Source organism: Electrona antarctica (genome assembly GCF_951216825.1).
Source record: "Electrona antarctica genome assembly, chromosome: 6".
Lineage (NCBI taxonomy): Eukaryota > Metazoa > Chordata > Actinopteri > Myctophiformes > Myctophidae > Electrona > Electrona antarctica.
Genome location: NC_136811.1, coordinates 16,312,132 through 16,330,178, shown reverse-complemented (window position 1 = coordinate 16,330,178; position 18,047 = coordinate 16,312,132). Strand labels below are relative to the sequence as shown.

The following is an 18,047-nucleotide window of genomic DNA, read 5'->3' as shown; positions in this document are numbered from 1 at the left end:
AGCCAAGCTTTCTTTTCCAAGGCCCAATACATACGTACACATAGAACACAACACATTATCGCGCCAATTTAAGAAAATACAACACATTTAAACAAAGACAGCAACGCAGCAGCAGTCAGTTCAGAGTTGTTTTCACTCCCCTGAGCAGAACAGTCACCGTGAGGGGTCCGTGTTTTACCATCCGTGTCTGCCTGTGGCCCAAACCGACATGGCCAACATGTGTTGTTTAAAGGGCTTTCTTTACAACTGCACTCTAATGCCCTCTGTTTGCGCATGCGCTCTGGTAATACTTGGTGCTGAAGACAGACACTCAACTTTCCCCCTGCTAAATAAAGGTAAGTGTGGGGCAGACGTGACAATTGCAGTGTCTGTGCACTAGGGATGCACCGAAAGGGAAATTCTTGGCCGAAACCGAATACCGAATATAGGAAACAGTTGGCCGGAAACCGAATACAGAATAGCCGAATATGATTAATATTATATATATTTTTTTCCTACCTTCCTTAACCTAAATCATAATCACTGTTATGGGTCCATAAAACATTTATTCAGCACTTTTAAATGCATTAATTGCATACACTATTCGTGATATATTTTCGGCCTATTCGGGCCGAAACCGAATAGGCCGAAAATGCATTTTTAGCCATTTTCGGCCGAATATTTTCTGCGGACGAATATTCGGTGCATCACTACTGTGCACTTGTACCGGTGTTTGCGAGGTGGTCTCGTCTCTCGTTCATCCAGAGACGCACGAATCACCAAGTGCCGTTCGTTTCACTTCCCAAAACAAACCCTTCTACAAAATGACAATGCAGCTCTGTCCAACAGCTGCCCTCAGGAATGTTCCCTTTGTCTTTTCCATTTTCTCTCCCTGTGTCCCGAGCACAAATAAATCAACCTTTCCATTCAGTAAGATGTTGTTCTCAAGAGTTGGGCCCGTGCTCGGCGACGTTGCAACCTTTTCTCAAAGACGTGGACGAGACGCGTGTTCCCATTACGGAAAGTACTGTGCGGTGCTGATAAAATGATTGAATTCCCCAGAGGCCCGCAGTGCTTCCCCCTGTTTGTCTACGGGGTGGGACCATGTTTGCATCTCAGTGTGGAAATGAGAAAAGATGCCCCCCCCCTCCCTCCACCTCTCTCTTCAGCTCTGCAGGACCTAGATGGGAATCCTGTTTTGCGGGGCTCCAGTCCCGTCATGTCACATATGGTTCCACATGTTGTTCAGTCTTTGTTTTAGGCCATAATGACTTTGGTTTTCCTCGTCACGTGATCCTCTCGAAATGCCTCATTTCTTTTGAAGTCAGCCCTTTGTGTTTACATGAATTTCATTTCATGGCAGGAGAAGTTTTATTGCTGGCGTTCACATCACTTTCAGCCTGGCTGAGGGGTGGAGTGGAGCCAGGCGACGGCAACAAAAGTTTTACGAATGACTTACAATTTGTCTCTCTGTCTGGGAAGCCATCATTAGGTTGTTAGGATTCACCGTACCCAACCAACTTTTCTAAATATAACGCTCTGGAAAATATAGCCGATCTACAAGCTCCACAACGCGTCAATCTGTGAGCTTGTAGATCAGCCATTTCCTTCGAAGACATTGCATTTGTTGTTATTAGTCGTTAATTCAATTTGTGATGATTGCACCACCAGACGCAGCCTCATCAGGATGTTTTTGTCATGATTACGTCCTGCTTTATATTGTCCACACCAGATTCTATTCATTCATTTAAGTGTCAGGCTAGTGGACAGGGTCAAAGGAGGCGTGTCCCTGCAGTAAATGTGCCACTTCAGTTCCCCTGGGGAGCGATTCGTGCCATGTTATTGACCAAATGATCAACTTCGCTTCTCTTTGACTTGTTTTCCACCTTCAATACTAAAAACTGTACAAAAATGTCAAACTAAATTTATAAAGATACATGTTAACATTTCCCGCGGTACACCTATCTATACGTTCTACTGTATTTTCACTTGTCCGCCGTTTTTTCCCTCAATGTCTATCTAACAAAAATCTAAATTTTGCTGATATAGAGAAACAATACAAAAGGCATATTATATTCCTTAATCAAATATTTATTAGACTATTTGAGATACAGGGCCAGGAAATGGCGTCTTTTATGAGTCTGTCACATCACATGCAAAAGCAGAGACGTTTCTGTGGTTACCAAGGTGGGGGGGGACTTTTTTTTAACCGGCCCACGTGTGTTCCTCTGCCACGCACACGCACACGCACACGCACACACAGCATTACATTCACAGAAAAACGCCCAATGATAGAACCGCAACATTTTTCAATTAATTGTTAACTATTACGTTTAATTGAAGAATTTCTTAACAGCGATTAGCGATTAACTTTAGACATCCCTAGAGTAGGTACCCAATTGCACACAACACTTTAAATACCTCAAGAGTGCTATAGGGCCAACTTACAGCTTACACATTTTGTCTTACTATTGCTGCCATTCTTTAATTATTTTTGACCTACACGTGAGCTTATAGATCTGCTATTCATCATACAATATAGGGCTCAACAGGTTTAGGTCTCATTGCAGACGTGGTCAGTTGTCCAGTATGTAGTACACAGTACTTGGCTTGTGGCCCGCTGACTAAGTAAAAGTCTCAATGTAGATCTTGTCTGTTACAAGTGAGGTGTCACAAATGACAGAGAGGATTTAACATTACGATGTAGGTGTTGTTTAGCATTTTATTATGGAAACTTAACTAGTCTAATGGGCCTATGTTGGCACTTGGAATGATGTGAGCTGCTCATAGCACTGCTATTCATTAAGGCTGTTTTGGGATCTCGAGCTTGGCTTTTATATCGGAACTTTGACTCATTAGGCTGGTAGGCTGTCTTGGCTCCCTACTTACAACAGTTGCCTGGTGACAGCTGTTGCCAAGATACAGAAAATGTTCTGGAATTGTGTTGACCCACAATGCGATATGCCAGGGCCCGCCACACAATATTCTGCAGAACCTATGGATTTTATTTGATGAGGTATATAATTTGAGCATATCTGCACAACAAAGATCATTACGTATATTTGTCTCCATTGCAAAATAACAAGATATTCTAACATATTTAACCAAAATGTCTGTTATACACTGTTCCTAATTATATTTTCCTTCAGCTGTGCTGAACAGTGGAATTTTGGATGGATCCCATGGCATGCCTGCCTGTTTCTGTCATTAGTGTTAGCTAGCCTACTTCCTCTTAAGCTGCCTTGAAAATAGAACTGACTGTTGATATATGTATCATCCTCTGTCAACCTCTTTGCTACGCTCAATCACATTTTCATGTTTACTCTCGGGTGATCTACAGTCGGCTATTAACCACATGAACCTTTTCAACTTTTCTGGGCATTTCAACTTTCAACTTTTCTGGGCATGTCATGTTAGGTGAAACAATTCTGCAAAGAGAGCCTACAAGTTCATAACATGACAAGAGTAGTGCTGCTCCTTTGACCCAACTGGTGTGTTATTGGCAGTGGTGGAAAGTAACTAACTACATTTTTTATTATTTGTACTTTTACTTTAGTATTTCCAATTTCCATCACTTCTACTCCACTACATCTCGAAAGCAAATATTGTACTTTCACTCTTTAATTTATTTATTTGAAAACTTTAGTTACTACTTACTTTGTAGATTTGGATTATTATCACAAGACATACAGTATCCATTTCAGCCATTTGAAAATAGCCAACCTACAAGCTCACAATGCGTCGCGATGCAACGCATTGTGAGCTTGTAGATCTGCTATTTTTAAAAGATTATTATTTGAAAACTTGAAATGAGACATTCTGCACAATGCGTACTTTTACTTTTGGTCCACCACTGGTTATTGGTTAAGAGTAGAGAGCCGCCCCGTCCCTGGCCCTCAGTGAAACACAGTGCATTTTCCTACTTTCTTGTCTGCTCCGTGTTACAGTGTGACCTCTGCTTTGAGTGGGTGGGGCCGTGTGGGGGGGGGGGGGTCCTTTCTAAACATACCGAAAGACAGACAGTGATAGAAACAGTACTCACATTCTTTACTCAAGTAAAACTCTCAATGCTGTAGGTTGTCTCTATTACAAGTGAAAGTCCTGTATTGAAAAATGTACTTGAGTCAAAGTACAAAAGTATTGGCATCAAAATATACGTAACTCGTAAAGTACCAAAGTAAAAGTACTCATTGTGCAGAAATGTCCCATTTCAAGTTTTTCAAAATGTATACACCTTTTGAAAATAGCACATCTAGAAGCTCACAATGTGTTTTGAAATAATAATAGAATTGTACTAAATGACTAGTAACTCAAGTTTTCAAATAATTGTAGCGGAGTAAAACGTACACTATTTGCCTCTGAGATGTAGTGGAGTAGAAGCTAAAGTAACTCAAAATTGTACTTAAGTACAGTACTGTTATGTACTTAGTTACTTTCCCCCTTCTGACTTTGAGTGTGTGGGTGGGGTGGGAGCGGTGTGTTTCTTTCTAGACATACCAAAGGGCCCTGCAGCCTGCCAGGGTGCAGGGCTGACTGTGTAATCCAACTCTTGCACACAGAGAGAGAGAGAGACAGACCCAGAAGGAGACACAGTGTTGTGGTCGTAGTCGGCACCCTCAAGCTTATTGGCTCGTAATTGCTTTTGAATCACTGACAGCCAAATCAGGGGAAGGAATTAGATGTGCGGTTGTGTTCCGTGGAGGGTTAATGCAGGTGGGAGTGCATAGTTTCAGCTACAAATCAGGGATAGGAATTAGAGTGTGTGTGTGTGTGTGTGCGTGTGTGCGTGTGTGCGTGTGTGCGTGCGTGCGCGCGTGTGGGGGGGTGGGTGGTTGGTAATCCAGTGCTAGTTGTGGCATACTGTTCAGTGCTTACCATGGCATTTTAAATGACATCACCAGGGCTGTGACATGCATAGTGTGTGTGTGTGTGTGTGCCTGCGTGCGTGAGTGCGCGTTAGTGAGTGCGTGCATATATTATCTGCGTGTGTGTCTGTATTAAAGGGATATTTCACTTTCAAGAAAACATTGGTGATCTTATCGTCTACTCAGGCCTTTGTAAACACCACAGACGGTTTTTAAGTTTCTCAGTATTTAGATTTTTGATATTCATTTTAGCTTCCTATACAGTCCCGCAGTGTCATGTGTCACGTTTGTGTCATGTTTTCTAATGTAATCCTGGGTGCTACACTTCCTCTGCCAACCTGGGGAGAGCAACGGACTGACCACATGCTTCTGTGGGTCCGTGTTTATGTGAGCCAGATGTGCAGTGGTGGGAAAAGTACTCACATTCTTTACTTAAGTAAAAGTAATACTCCAATGTAGACATACTCTGTTACAAGTAAAAGTCCGGAATTCAAAATGTACCAAAAGTAAAAGTGCTATGCATGTCACAATGCATCGCACCGTGAGCTTGTTGATTGGCTATTTCAAATGGCCAAAATGTATAAAGGGCTGAAGTGGTTTTGTAATAATAATCCAAATCTATCTAAGTAAATAGTAACTAAAGTTTTTTAAATACTATATAACAATTACCAATATAAACTATTGGAATTGGGAAATACTCCAGTGAAGTAAAAGTACCTCAAAATGTTACTTAAGTACAGTACTTGAGTAAATGTACTTACCGGTAGTAGTAGTAGTAGTAGTAGTAGTAGTAGTATTAATATCCACCCCTCCCAGATGTGTATTTCATGTGTCATGGGGAGCATCATGTGTGTGATTTAGAATGCTCGGTTCAGTGGTCCTACAAACCTTTCATGTCAAGGTCAAGGACCCCCAAATAAATTAAAAAAATCTAAATTATTCAAATTTCATAATATCTCAAACATATTTAGAATCTTTTCTGAAATGTTCAAAAATAGCAGAGCTTAAATCTGCTGTTATTGAATAGCCAACATATAAATGCCTGGATAACGTGGTTAAAATTGTTGTGATGCTGTGTAGAAACTACTTTCGCTGGGGACCCTCTAGAACTCCCACAAGGACCCCTGGCAGTCCCCAGACCCCACTTTGAGAACCCCTGGCTTAGTTTGAAATGCAGGATTATGTTATGATAACGCATAGAGTCCCCTAACCCAGACACGGTTTTCTACTGTACCTCTTTGCCTTGGCACGTGCAGAGAAAGACATAAATGTTACGCAGTTTAGATTTATGTGCTTTTTATTGTGATGTGTGTAATTCATCATTATTTTTTATTTCTTCCGTGCTACTAAACTCTGATTTCAGATGACACCAGATATATTGCTTTTGGCAGGCAGCTGTTTCTAATCTGGGGGTTTTAGTAATGTGTTAAAAATGTATGAAAGATACAAGTCTCAGATATTGTTGTGTGGGCCAATACTATTGAGTTATCATATGATTTATGGTTTCAAAGCACTATTAGTTTCACTATTATCATACAGAAAATGTGTCATTGATCACTGATCAGTGTGCTGCACATGATAGCATGCTGTGTGTGTGTGTGTGTGTGTGTGTGTGTGTGTGTGTGTGTGTGTGTGTGTGCACGTCTGCGTGTGTGTGCACGTCTGCGTGTGTGCGCCCTATATTTTTTGAGTTGATAAGGTTTGATGTACAGCATTATAATTTAGTCTCAGATATTGTTGTGTGGGCCAATACTATTGAGTTATCATATGATTTATGGTTTCAAAGCACTATTAGTTTCACTATTATCATACAGAAAATGTGTCATTGATCACTGATCAGTGTGCTGCACATGATAGCATGCTGTGTGTGTGTGTGTGTGTGTGTGTGTGTGTGTGTGTGTGTGTGTGTGTGTGTGTGTGTGTGTGTGTGTGTGTGTGTGTGTGTGTGTGTGTGTGTGTGTGTGTGTGTGTGTGTGCGTGTGTGTGTGCACGTCTGCGTGTGTGCGCCCTATATTTTTTGAGTTGATAAGGTTTGATGTACAGCATTATAATTTATTATCTGGGCCATAGTCTGCAGGCCTCACGTTGTGCAGCTTGCCGTGGCATAATGACACAGTGGCCTTAACCCATTCAGGCCTGACGTCGAAATTTAAAAAAAAAAAAAGTTTTCTAAATCATGACAATTTTCGGAAAGATTTGAGGCACATTTTAACGATTTTTCAAAAATAGCAGACCTACAAGTTCATAGCGCGCCACTCGGTGGCGCGCTATGAGCTTGTAGATCTGCTATTTTTCAATAGCTAAATTATAACATAATGTTTAAAACGCTAACGCTAACGTGACATGGATGCGTTCCAGGTCTCAATGGATTAATCCCGCTGCACCATAACCACAGGGGACATTCCAGCGCTGCCCTCCCCTCAGATCTGGCACCAAGACACTGGTCTGCTCTGCTCTTCCGTTGCGGGGCATGTTTGAGATGGCAGCTGCCACTCTGTCACATTCCTTACTACTTCCATCAGACACGCAGTCTCGCGAACGAGACAAATGGTCGGCATTATCGCCCATCACTCCTAGGGATGGGATTAGGGCTGTCACGATTACAGATTTAAATTGTTGATTCATTGTCACACACATAATTGCGATTTACGATTTAATTGTGTTTTCTGCGTTGGAACATTGGAACGTTACAACTTGTATTTCTGTTTGCGTTTTAGGCTTCTTAATCACAAATTACATAAAGCAGATAACCTATAATGAAATCATTAAAATTAAATGTAATCACTGACACATTTAATACTTTCACCAAATGTGAACCAATGTTCACCAAACAATAGCCAGTCTACAAGCTCACAACGTTGTGAGGTTACTGATGATGAGGTACATTAAGGCACATGGAACTGGCAGTTTCATGTAGCTCAGATGTTTGGGCAATGCTGATGCTTGGCAGAGGCTGCAGTGTCAACCTGCATCAACCATTGATGGTACAAGACCGTCTGATGCCGTCTGGCACTTCTGTGCCACGCGCACGCTCGCTCCCTTTGTTCCTCGACATACTTGGTAGCCCTCAAGCATCAAGTTAACGCGCACGCTGTGCAAATTAAGCAATTGAAATGTCCTGCAGCTGTTATGCCTGCATCTGACTGCTCGGGCTTTATTTTGAAATGAAGCAACACATACGGTATTTAAAATGGATGCAGTACATCTGTGGGACATCCAGGTACATTTCTGTCTCAGACATCGGCAGTTGTGCACAATGGGCTATATGAACACACGCCATTTTGGAAAGAACTTGGGCCACTTCCCTACTTCCTTCACAGGTGTTACCGCTGTTCCATTCTGGTCAATCAGAGGCAGGCGTGTCGGCTCACTGGAAACACTCTGCTACACCAGTGGGTCTCAAAGTGTCCTTGTGGTGTGTAACTCTGTGTGTAACTCTGTGTGTAACTCTGAGAGTGTACAAATGCATACATGTCCTTGAAAATAAAAGGTTTGAGAGAACCACTGCACACTAAATGGAACAGAGCCTTAATTAGTATCATCGGTAACACCTGTAAAGGAAGTAGGAAGAGTTGTTCTGTGTGCATACAGCCCATTCCCTTCCCTCCACTGTACCGTGAGCGTACAGCAAAGCAGTATTCATTGCTTCTATATCACATGCACGATGAGTCAGCCTCTGTGAGAGAGCACGCTGCCTGCCGCAGGAAGCCTGTTGGATGGATTTGTTGTTATGATTCCCACCAGCCGTGTTTTCGAGTTGTACTTGTACGTTCGTGTCCCACATTCTCGTCAAACGCGCCACGTTAGCTCTAAGCTGCTGCTACTATAGGTTAGGAGATGCGGGCATACAAACTGCGATGCTGTCTTTCTAGTTTTCACATTATGGTCCCTCGCTTCGTTAATTCTAAATGACAGTGTAATGACCTGCACATGTGGAGACACATCTCCTCAATGGGAGTACTCCTGAAACTACTGCCTCCATATTGTACTGTACTGCATATTAACTTTCATTTTTCTATAGTAGGCCTATATGTATATACTGTGCATATATACTGTATAGACTATATCTTTTTTCTCTCAATGATTCAGATTATTCATTCATAACTAATGTATACTGTACTGGTTGTGTGCACGTGTTTTTAATTCTGGACAGGCATGTTATGTTTATTCCATTTTACATGTGAAGTACACCGGAATATCTTTACAAACAATGTGAGCAACAAAAATGTCCCAAGGAGAAACAAAACCACAGCATCCACAGCAGACGATCCTGATATGGTACAAAATGCTAATTGGTACGATATATGGGTCAACCTCTAACACCAGAGGAACAGGGCGTGCTCTGTTTGTCGTTTCTGATTAAGACATCGTCTCTTGAGGTTCTAATTGGCCACGATTCAGACGGTTAATGAAGAAAAAACTAGGTGCTCTTCTTTTTTTGTTTTTCCTCTTTACTCTCACTCTCTCATTACAGTGAGCTTTGAGCACAGTCCAGTCCACAGACTGCAGGGAATCCGTTGACTTCTCTGCAGTGTGCATGTGGTCTTTCTCATTTCTCTGTTGTTTTCTGTGTCGTTTTATGAGAGCACTTTTGCAGCTTTTGTGGTCATAAATAAATATATGTCGCTATTACTAATTACTGGGAAACCATCATAGCAATACATGTTTGACAATTTGACACGGTAGCAGGGCTTCCAACTGGTTTTAAACTGGTTTCATAATACTACAACCTGGATGTTGCCCTGAGCAACTAAAACAGGACACAGAACAAAATAACGTTGACCCTTGCAGAACATCTTTTGACACACACATGGTCCAAAACAACCAGCTGAGAGAGAAACCTTTTAGAACAGCCTGGTCCAGTGACGATCAAAACTCTGCTCTCTAGTTTGGTTGTTTGAAACGTGTTCCAAGTGCCTCGGTTCACTTCTGCTCCAGTGTTTGAGTCTAACTGAGGCTTATACTGAGTGAAGGTGATGCCAGCAGAGGCCCACAGGGAGGGATCTGCTGCTGAAAAATGTAGAGCGAGCCATGGGTTGGTGGGTGAGGTGGCTGGGGAAACAGGCTGTAAGTAAATGGTAAATGGTGCATTTATATAGTGCCTTTATCCAAGGCTTTACAGAGATTGTGCATTACATTCACCCATTCACACACACATGCAAGGAAATCATGCAAGGCACCAACCTACACATCGGGAGCAATTAGGGGTTCAGAGTCTTGCTCAAGGACACTTCGACACTTACTCTGGGGGAGCCTGGTTTCGAACTGGGAACCTTGCGGTTGCCATCCGGTCACTCTACCCCTGAGCCACTGCCGCAGAGCCATGGCCACCCCACTGGTGAAACAGGCAGACATGTACAGCCATGGTACAGATAGACCATGACGAAGACCTTTTGTTTGAAAACGCGTAGGTCCTGTTATCTATTTGCCTTGCTCATCAATAAATTATTTGAAATTTTCACCAAAGACGGAGTGCCTTGGATTCCCTTTTTTCTTTTCAAGTCTACAACTTACACCTTTGACAAGCAGTACAACTTGGAGGAAAGATACCTTTTGTCTATATGGTTCTACCTGTATCACCAAAGAGCACCCATCTAAGAGCCCCTAACTGAACCCTGCAGCGCTTCCATCTCTCTCTTTTTATGTACAGCCATGTGTTGGTGGGTGAGGTGGCTGCATGGGGCAACAGGCAGACATGTACAGCCATGGGTTGGTGGGTGAGGTGGCTGCATGGGGCAACAGGCAGACATGTCCAGCCATGGGTTGGTGGGTGAGGTGGCTGCATGGGGCAACAGGCAGACATGTACAGCCATGGGTTGGTGGGTGAGGTGGCTGCATGGGGCAACAGGCAGACATGTACAGCCATGGGTTGGTGGGTGAGGTGGCTGCATGGGGCAACAGGCAGACATGTACAGCCATGGGTTGGTGGGTGAGGTGGCTGCATGGGGCAACAGGCAGACATGTACAGCCATGGGTTGGTGGGTGAGGTGGCTGCATGGGGCAACAGGCAGACATGTACAGCCATGGGTTGGTGGGTGAGGTGGCTGCATGGGGCAACAGGCAGAAATGTACAGCCATGGGTTGGTGGGTGAGGTGGCTGCATGGGGCAACAGGCAGAAATGTAGCCTCGGCCAGGCTTACTACTGCGAAGAGAAAAGCCTGGTCACACGCACGCACGCACGCACGCACTGTTGCTGTTGTGCAGCAACTTCCTCCTTCCTTGGCCATGAACCTTACCTTACTGATGTTGGTGACCCCATGGCCTTTCCTCTAGCGCCACCATTAGCTCCAAATTTCCAATTGCACACAAGATATCACTAAATCCATTGGGCGGATTGCTGTGTAACATGAGCTTTGCTTTGTAACAGCACCTGCCAGGTTAGTGACAGGTTGGGCTGAGTAATGGCAGACTCACAGAAACAGACGATTGGACAGCAGGCTTAGAAAGTGATAAACTGTAGTCTTGCCAAAAAGTTGACAAAAATTGTTGTTGTTGTTGAATTATGGTTGTTGTTGTGCCTGTGTTCCAACCACACAAGGGAATTAAACATAAATAAAAATGTAGTAGCCTGCGTACTCTCATGGTTTTAACCTTTTGGATAAACCACAGTACAGAGTAATGAGAGACAGAAGAAGAGGGATGACATGCAGCTGTGGTTGAGAGCCGTGCTTGAACCTATGATGGTACTCGACCCCAACCACACAGCTCGAGGATTTGAATGCCATCAATGCATTGGAAGGGACAAAATCACGTTTAATCAGAGCTTTCCATGCTCCAGTAGACACGTCTACTGACCTGCCGCAACTGTCTCCAGCACAAATCGATTGACGTTTTGGAGAAATTCAGTAAGATGCATTCTGCGTTGATCACGGCTACTGTTTTGACAGTATTACAAACCCTAACTCTAACCTTAACCCTAACCTCAGTCTTAACCGGCCACGTAAGTCCCCTAACCTCATATCAGTTTAAACCGGCCACGTAAGTCCCCTAACCTCATATCAGTTTTAACCAGCCACGTAAGTCCCCTAACCTCATTTCAGTTTTAACCAGCCACGTAAGTCCCCTAACCTCATATCAGTTTGAACCAGCCACGTAAGTCCCCTAACCTCATATCAGTTTTAACCAGCCACGTAAGTCCCCTAACCTCATATCAGTTTAAACCAGCCACGTAAGTCCCCTGACCTCATATCAGTTTAAACCAGCCACGTAAGTCCCCTAACCTCATATCAGTTTAAACCAGCCACGTAAGTCCCCTAACCTCATATCAGTTTAAACCAGCCACGTAAGTCCCCTAACCTCATATCAGTTTAAACCGGCCACGTAAGTCCCCTAACCTCATATCAGTTTGAACCAGCCACGTAAGTCCCGTAACCTCATATCAGTTTGAACCAGCCACGTAAGTCCCGTAACCTCATATCAGTTTTAACCGGCCACGTAAGTCCCCTAACCTCATATCGGTTTTAACCGGCCACGTAAGTCCCCTAACCTCATATCAGTTTTAACCAGCCACGTAAGTCCCCTAACCTCATATCAGTTTTAACCAGCCACGTAAGTCCCCTAACCTCATATCAGTTTTAACCAGCCACGTAAGTCCCCTAACCTCATATCAGTTTTAACCGGCCACGTAAGTCCCCTAACCTCATATCAGTTTAAACCGGCCACGTAGTCAGTTGACAACACGCGTCGCCGCTAGCCGTGATCAACCGCACAGAATGCAGCTTACTGAGATCTGATAGGTCAGTAGACGGTAGACGCGTCTCCGTCTACCGGAGCATTGACTGCTCTAATTAAACATGATTTTGTCCCTTTCAATGCATTGATGGCATTCGAAACTGGTTGGAAACTGTCCGAGTAGCCATAACACCATGTGATCTTGGCTGTCTTATGGCTGCATGACTTAGGCCTCGCATACCTTTGTCCTGCTGGGCTCTGGCATGCAGTAATGTGTGTTGTGTGGAGGGCTGAGGTAATGCTGCTGAGTCCGGGGCCTCCCCTCTCGGTGTGTTGTGTGTTGTGTGGAGGGCTGAGGTAATGCTGCTGAGTCCGGGGCCTCCCCTCTCGGCTAAGTACACAGGCACCGAGCGCATGTTTACCCAACAGAGGCAGTGGGACATTGAATCCTAAATCTCTTCCCTTCCTCGCGCTCCACTGGCCCAATTATGAACCCAATAACAGCAACCTGCCCCCAACCAGGAAATGCCTCTGTGTGGAAATGAATGAAGAGACAGGAATGAATGAAGGGACCGCACCATAGGTGGTCCCACTGTCTTTTTTTTCTTTTCTTACTATTGTCATAGTTTTCTGTGGGGGCGAAGTCTTCCTAAATGACCCATGTAGTTTTCTGTAGAAATATTTAAAACTGGAAAAAGTGCCCTTCTGGGCACAGGTCTCCACCAGGAGGATAGGAGTGTGTGTGTGTGTGTGTGTGATGTTTGGCAAAATGTTTAGGAGCAATATAAACGTGTGTGTGTGTGTGACGCGGCTTGGCCTGTTGTAGTGCGACCATGAGGCTGATTTGAAAACTGTCAAGTGGCATTTCTTCCAAAGCCTAGTGGGAATATGCATGCACAGTTTCACCACAATCGGACGCTGCGTTGAGTAGTTGTGGCGATTTGTACAAAACGGGTACAAAGCGGGCTACTCCTGAAAAGTTTAGAAGCCAATCGTAGCCAATGAGGGTGGATTATGAGAAATCAAACAAACCCGTCTTGATCACATGACTAGGAAGAGCATGTGTACCGATTTGCTTGAAATTTGGATAAAACCTGAAGGAGTAATATTAGAAAATGTGTTTTACATATGTAGCGCTATAAAGAGCAGATGTGAAAAGAGCAGATGAGAGCAGAAAAGAGCAGGTGTGAAAAATTCCAGGCAAAGGTTTTTCCTTGGCCTCTAGGGAGTTGGCATACAAAGTTATCCACGGATCCGTGCAGTTAGAGGTAAAAACACTTTTCGGCCAGTTATAGCGCCACCATGAGGCTGAGTTGAAAATGTTCATGTGGCATTTCTTCCTCGGCCCAGTGGGAATGTGTGTGCACAATTTCACGGAAATCACACGATGTGTTCATGATTTGCAGCATTTTGTTTGAAACTGAGCACTCCTGTGAACTTTGGAAGCCAATCTTAGCCAATCAGGATGGGGTCTGAGAAATCTGAAAGACCCGTTTCGTTGAATGGCTCTAGAGAGACCGTGTACCAATTTGCGTGATGTTTGGACAAAATCTGTAGGTGTACTGTCCAAAAACTTGTTTTGCACAAAGCGGCCTCCTGGTGGCGCTATAACAGGCCGTTCTGGAAATGTTGGGGCAGAGGTTCATCGTTGGCATCTAGGGAGTGTGTGTGTGCAAAATTTGGCATCGACCGGGTTAACGGTGCCGGAGATTAGCTGTTCACAGACGGAAGGACGGACGAACACACACGGACGGACGGGCGGACGGACGGAGTGCAAAACATACTCTCTCCCCATGCCTTCGGCCTGGTGGAGACAATTAAGCTTAAAACTATATGAGGGGTATATTCCTGTGTGCAGCTGATCTGTACAGACTGACCCTGTTCTGACTTGTGTTGAATGTTGTTGATGCTTAATACATACATTTACATACTTTTTTTTTATCCTAACAATGTCTTCTGTGTGTTTGTGTGTCTCCCTCACTGTCTGTCTGTCTGTCTGTCTGTCTGTCTGTCTGTCTGTCTGTCTCTTTCTCTCTCTATCTGTGGTTCAATTCCTCTCTCTCTTATCACCACTGCATTGGTGCTGGCCCCCTGAAGCAGGAAACAAACAAAGGTATGTGATTCATTCAGTTCATTTATATGTGTGTGTAACTGTGTATACATTTATTTGCACGCAGTGATGGAACACAGAAGGGCAGTGACTAGGGATGTCCCGATCACGTTTTTTTGCTCCCGATCAGATTCCGATCATTTGATTTTGAGCATCTGCCGATACCGATTTTTCCGATATTCCGATATTTATATTTTACAGAACACGTTTATGCCATATCACAATAGTACAATATACCAAATCACAGACAATTTCCAGTCTAATATCATACATAATAATATTGATACTAGGGGATGTCCCGATCACGTTTTTTGGCTCCCGATCCGATTACGATCATTTGAAAATGACGTGATCGGCCCCGATTTCCGATCACCCGATCCAATCGGGACAACCCTAGGTGACAAAAATCACAATAATGAAAGAATAATTTTAAAGGCCATACAAAGATGAGAAACGGATCGCAAATTTGAGACCCATGACAAAGTCTCACATTGAAACAAACCAGCCTAGCATCAGTGTTGCCAATGTCTGCTTATTATAAGCGACTTATAAAGGGCTTGTTTTTTGGGCTTGTTCCTAAAGTGTAGTTGCTTATTTGGGCTTGCTTCCTATCGTTGTTTAAACTAGTAATACTCAAACATTTTCATGTCAAGGACCCTCCAAATTAATGTGTATTTGTCCGCAGACTGAATACAGTTTGTGCCCGGGAGAAGATGTTTTGAAAATAGCAGCTCTACAAGCTCACAACGTGTCACATCGCAAAGCGCTGTGATCTTGTGGATTGGCTACTTTAAAATAGCCGATATATAGCCGTATATAGGGTTAAAGTCCTCACGTGGCCTCCCTAGTCGCTTCTTTTTGGGCTTGTTTTCATCATAGACCTATAGTTGCTTGTTTCACACAAAATCTGGCAACACTGCCTAGCAATACACCACTGACCTCGTGCAGAGAACAGAAACATGGGTTATTTGCAGTGTAACCAGTCCTCCACAGCATGAGGCATTGCAATGGATCCACAGAACACACAGAAGGCTCAGTAAACACAGCGCTGTCCACTTGTTCCCATGGAACATCCTTTTCTAATGTATACGTACCGGCACGTACAGTACCTATCTTGAAATGAACAGTGAGCAGTCCAACAGCTGAGCTGCCCTAAAGGGTGATACATATTTGCATACTTTAGTTGTGCGCTGGACGGTGGGTGTTGCTCTTGGATCTGAGAGGCTATCATTGATTGATTGATTGATTGATTGATTGATTGATTGAAGTATTTATTAACAGTTTGCAGAATGGGTACATTTCACTTGAAAGCACAACTCAATACAAAGACTGTTAAGGTGGTTGCACACCGGCCGCGTTTTTCGGAAAACCGATGGAGAAACGCCGCTAAAAATCCGAATTCGCATCCGATTCGCGCCCGGTGTGTGGAGACCTTTACTGTGGACGACGCACACTGATAAAGCAAGCATTTACAACAGGGTCCACCAAATGGTGGTCCGTGGCTCAAATACAGAATAAATATGGACCTTGACATGAAAACCACTGCTGTAGTGGAAGCAGCCTCTTGGAATGCTCACACAGCCAGGCACTATGCGGTCAGCGTATCACTGGGCCAACGCAGCTCTTGAGAGTGTAAAATGAAACCAAAATCATTCAAAATAAATTATTGTTAAACATTTGCATTATCTTAATTTACAAGAAATCTACACAATGAGAGAATGTAGAATAATTATTATTTTGATCAACTTTGCCTGTTATCTCTCCTAAATGGTCCATCAATACAGCATGGAACACAACAAAAAAAAAATCTTGGGTCTGAGAGGCTAAAATGTCATCAAATGGTGGTCTGTCGCTCAAATGGCGAATAAATAATGGACCTCGACATGAAACGGGTTGAAAACCACTGCTGTAGTGGAAGCATGCAGTCTCTTGGCACGGCCACACAGTCAGGCACTGCAGTCAGCGCATCACAGGGTCAATGCAGCTCTACTGACTGCATGCCCCCCCCCCCCTCCGGGGTCCCCTGTGCAGACCAGACCAGGGGTGAGGGTATACCGTCTCCAGGGACGTGATGGAGAGGGCTTTAGTTGTTAGGTCGGTCAGCAGGAGCCGGATGGACGTCCGTGTGAACGTGTCAGTGCAGCGAGAATATAGCGAAAAGGTCCCCCACAAAAGGCCCCACAAATGAGAGAGGGATGAGCATAGACACTGGGGCTGTGTGTGTGTGTGTGTGTGTGTGTGTGTGTGTGTGTGTGTGTGTGTGTGTGTGTGTGTGTGTGTGTGTGTGTGTGTGTGTGTGTGTGTGTGTGTGTGTGTGTGTGTGTGTGTGTGTGTGTGTGTGTGTGTGTGTGTGTGTGTGTGTGTGTGTGTGTGTGTGTGTGTGCCTTCAAGGCTGCATTGTTGAGTGCACCCCCACATCCCCCCTTGACGACTGCCTCAGAGATGGCCAGGATTCGCACACACAGCGACGGCCGGGGGCTTTGTGCTCAACATACAGGGCCGGCCGTTAGCGGAGGGCCACACGCTGGTGGGGGTCCCCGGGGGTCCGAGAACCTGCAACTATTCATCATATATTCAGTATACAGCCCAGGCTTCATTGTGGCTACTGATAATTCAGGATTTGTCCAATAAGGAAAAATGTGCCGTTTTACCCCAGAGAGGCTGAACAGGTGGAGAGCTAAACGCCTATGAGGTGACCACCGAAAAGGTGGTCACCTCTTCACCTAAAACTGGAGTGTGAATAGGCCTTAAGCCCCACATAGTTGCTAAGCCAGGCCTAATTGAGAATGATGGCACTTTTGTTCCCTTGAATGGCACCCACTCACTTGTCTGAAGTGACAAGAGGGGGTCTTGCTTTCAAAGCACTCAATGATCTCACTCAGGCCTTCCCATGCTGACTGTGCACTGGCTGGAGGTCCCCAAACTTCTCCCTGCCAAGGGGACCCCCAAATAGCCATAGCCCCTCCCCCTTATTGCCAAATGAAAGAAAATAGAAAATAGCAAACATCTATAAATCAGTGGTTCTCAAAGTGGGGTCTGGGGACCTCCAGGGGTCCTTGAGGGGGTTTCCAAGGGGTCCCAAGCTAAATGTGTTAATGCAGCGTCACAATCATTTGAACCCCTTTATCCATATTTTATATGTTGGCTATTCAAAAATAGCTTGCAGCGGGTCACTTTGTGCGCAACTGGTATACGTTGCACCCCTTTTTTTTTTATCTTTAAAGATTTATTTTATTTTATTTTTAGCACAACTCTTCTCTTCTGGATGGTCACTGGCACAAAACATTTTCAGATAAGGGTCCAATATTTTTTTTTACATTTAACATTTTTTGTCCCCTCTCCTTTCCAATTGGCCCCTCCTAGTAGTCCCCCAGAGGGCCACAGCCCCTACTTTTAAAAGCGGTGCCCCAGCCGCTGCCCT

At 44.2% G+C, this 18,047-nt stretch overlaps 1 protein-coding gene across 6 annotated transcripts in view; it reads left to right on the top strand.

Annotated features, from left to right (window-relative positions):
* Positions 1-18,047, top strand: part of kif13a (kinesin family member 13A) — a 91,718-nt gene that overhangs the window by 10,091 nt on the left and 63,580 nt on the right. For 4 of the 6 annotated variants that reach the window (XM_079504336.1, XM_079504337.1, XM_079504335.1 and 1 more), the window contains exon 3: positions 14,614-14,629. In XM_079504336.1, coding sequence (XP_079360462.1) covers positions 14,614-14,629 — 16 coding nt within the window. The remainder of the gene's footprint in view (positions 1-14,613; positions 14,630-18,047) is intronic. The other 2 variants (XM_079504338.1, XM_079504334.1) reach the window with 1 other exon arrangement.